A 3302-nucleotide genomic window follows, 5' to 3' on the forward strand; every position below is an offset into this window, starting at 1 on the left:
TGCTCCCCAAGCCACTTTCCCTTATTTACTAGCAGTTCTGGCTGACCAGGGTGGTTCTGCCTGACTGGAAACTGGCACATGTGACACCCATCTACAAGAAGGGACAGAAGGAGGACCCAGGGAATTACAGGCCTGTCAGCCTGACCTCGGTGCTGGGGAAGGGGATGGAACTAATCATCTTGAGTACCATCATGCAGCACATGCAGGACACTCTGGCCATCAGGCCCAGTCAGCATGGGTTGAGGAAAGTCATGTCATGCTTGAAGAAGCTGATCTCCTTCTATTGCTGGTTGACCTGCTTAGTGGATGAGGGGAAGGCTGTGGATGTGATCTGCCTAGAGTTCAGTAAAACCTTCATCACTGTGCTGGGGCCCATCCTCTTTAACATCTTTATTAATGATCTGGATGAGGGGATCGAGTGCACCCTCAGTAAGTTTGCAAATGACACCCAATTGTGTGGGAGTGTTGATCTGCTGGCAGGCAGGAAGGCTCTGCAGAGCGACCTGGACAGGCTGGATCAATGGGCAGAGCCCAGTTTTATGGGGTTCAACAAGGCCAAGAGCTGAGTCATGCACTTTGCTCACAATAACCCCAGGCAATGCTACAGGCCTGGGGCAGAGTGGCTGGGGAGCTGCCTGGAGGACAAAGATCTGGGGGTGTTAGTGGACAGGCAGCTGAACATGAGCCAGCGCTGTGCCCAGGTGACCAAGAAGGGCAATGGCATCCACACCTCCATAAGGAGGTGTCACCATTGTAGGGAATAGTGTAACCAGCAGGGGTAGGGAAGTGATTGTTCCATTATACTCAGCTCTGGTGAGGACACACCTTGAGTACCATGTCCAGTTTTTTGCCCCTTAGAACAAGAAGGATGTTGAGATGCTGGAGTGTGTCCAGAGAAGGGCAATGAATCTGGAGAAGTGTTTGAGCACAAGTCCTATGCTCATCAGCTGAGGGAACTGGGGCTTTTTAAGTCTTAAGAAAGGGAGGTTGAGGAGAGACCTTGTCTCTGTCTACAACCAACTGCAAGGAGGGTGTAGGGTGGTGGGGGTCAGTTTCTTATCTCAGATAGACACGGATAGAATAAGAGGAAACAGCTTCAAACTGCACCAGGAGAAATTTAGGTTAGATATCAGGAAAAATTTCTTTACTCAAAGCCTTGTCAAGTGTTGGAACAGGCTGCCCAGGGAAGTGGTGGACTCACCATCCCTGGAGGCATTTAAAAAACATCTAGATATTGTGCTTGAGGACATGGTCTAGAGGTGGACTAGGCAGGGTTAGGCTGTGGTTGGGAGAGATTCTATGATTCTATGGTAAAGTTCCAGTAAATTCCTGTTCCATCATGGTGGGAAAGGTTTGCCAATTCTGACAATTAGTCGACTGATTCAGGTGATGAAAATGTTCTTGTAAATTTTTTATAAATGCCAGGAGAAACATAATAAAACAAAAAATGTGCATGTTTCAAGGTAAACATGATGCAAAGGCAGCACAGCTCATCATTACACAGGACGTGATTCATACAAGACCGCTGGATACTGCATTAGGAATGGGATGAACAGGCACCATGTTATTACAACTTGGACAACATAGAAGGAAAAAACAATACTAAATAGAGATCAGTCCTAATGTGAGTTCCATGGACAGCGACAGCAGAAACAGATGAGCAGTTTCTTGCTGCTTAGAAACATCCAGTCATCAGTTTCCAAATGGCATCCTTGAGCTCCTGGTTCCTCATGCTGTAGATGAGGGGGTTCACTACTGGTGGTACCACAGAGTAAAGCAATGACACTACCAGGTCCAGAAATAGGGAAGAGAAGGAGGGGGGCTTCAGGTAGGCAAACAAAGCAGTGCTGACAAACAGAGAGACTACAGCCAGGTGAGGGAGGCAGGTGGAAAACGCTTTGTGCTGTCCCTGCTGCGAGGGGATCCTCAGCACAGCCCTGAAGATCTGCACATAGGACACCACAATGAACACAAAACACCCAAAACCTAAACAGGCACTGACCACAATGAGTCCAGTTTCCCTGAGGTAGGCATCTGGGCAGGAGAGCTTGAGGATCTCGGGGATTTCACAGAAGAACTGGTCAACAGCATTGCCATGGCAGAGGGGCAGTGAAAATGTATTGGCTGTGTGCAGCACAGCATGGAGAAACCCACTGCCCCAGGCAGCTGCTGCCATGTGGACACAAGCTCTGCTGCCCAGGAGGGTCCCGTAGTGCAGGGGGTGGCAGATGGCAACGTAGCGGTCATAGGCCATGACAGTGAGAAGACAGAGCTCTGTGGAGAGCAAAAAGGAAAAGAAAAGTTGTTGAGCCAGACATCCTGTGTAGGAAATGGCCCTGGTGTCCCACAAGGAATTGGCCATGGCTTTGGGAACAGTGGTGGAGATGTAGGCAAGGTCAATAACAGAGAGGTTGAGGAGGAAGAAGTACATGGGGGTGTGGAGGTGGTGGTCACAGGCTATGGTGATGATGATGAGGCCATTGCCCAGGAGAGCAGCCAGGTAGATATCCAGGAAGAGGCAGAAGTGCAGGAGCTGCAGCTCCCATGTGTCTGCAAAGGGCAGGAGGAGGAACTGGCTGATGGAGCTGCTGCTGTTGGACATCTGCTGCTGTCAAGTGTGGAGACCTGTCCAAGGAGGAAAGGGAACAGTGAGAAGTTAGGGAACTCTTCCTTGAGGAATACTTCTTCCAATTCACACTGATTCTCTGTATTCAGGAAGACGTTTTTCAGGTCCCTTTTGGGAGGTCTGCTTTGTGCTGGCTCCAGCGTGCCAATGCTGGGAGGAGGGTTGGCTGTGGGCTCTCGAGAACTCAGTCCTGCCTGGCAGCAGTCAGTGAATAGAAGGATGGTGTGATCTCAGACTAAATCCCCTGTGGATAGGAATGAGCTGAGGAGTGTTTCTTCTGTCAGAACTCCCTGACATTGCTGCTGCAGTGCCAATGAAACCTTCCCCTGAGTGCAGAGTGGGGAGAGCTGCTCTGTCCATCAGCCCTGCTCTCAGCTGCCCTGTGCTGGACGCTCTCTGATCACACCCTGCTGTTCCCCGTAGAAGAAACTGGACCCCACAGAGAGCTGAGGAATCCAGTCTCGCAGGGCAGAGCTCCAAAGCCCTCCTGCGGTCTCATCCTACCCAAGGAGGATCTCAGCTCCCCGCTCCCAGCCAGGGACACACAGGGCTCAGTGCAGCTGCCCACACACAGGTGATGAGTGGCATTGCCATGGCCTCTGTGCCGAGATGTCTCTTGCATGGGGCTCCTCTCTGAGGCACAAGAGCCTTTAGAAGAGCGGTGCCATTGTGGGAG

At 50.9% G+C, this 3302-nt stretch overlaps 1 protein-coding gene across 1 annotated transcript; it reads right to left on the minus strand.

Annotated features, from left to right (window-relative positions):
• Positions 1-1675: 1675 nt before the first annotated feature.
• LOC311200983 (olfactory receptor 14I1-like) lies at positions 1676-2602 on the minus strand (the record flags this gene model as incomplete). Its single annotated transcript, XM_084275282.1, has 1 exon — positions 1676-2602. The coding sequence occupies one exon, from the start codon at positions 2600-2602 to the stop codon at positions 1676-1678; it is 927 nt and encodes a 308-aa protein (XP_084131408.1).
• Positions 2603-3302: the final 700 nt, after the last annotated feature.

Source organism: Gallinula chloropus, assembly GCF_964237585.1.
Source record: "Gallinula chloropus genome assembly, chromosome: 25".
NCBI lineage: Eukaryota > Metazoa > Chordata > Aves > Gruiformes > Rallidae > Gallinula > Gallinula chloropus.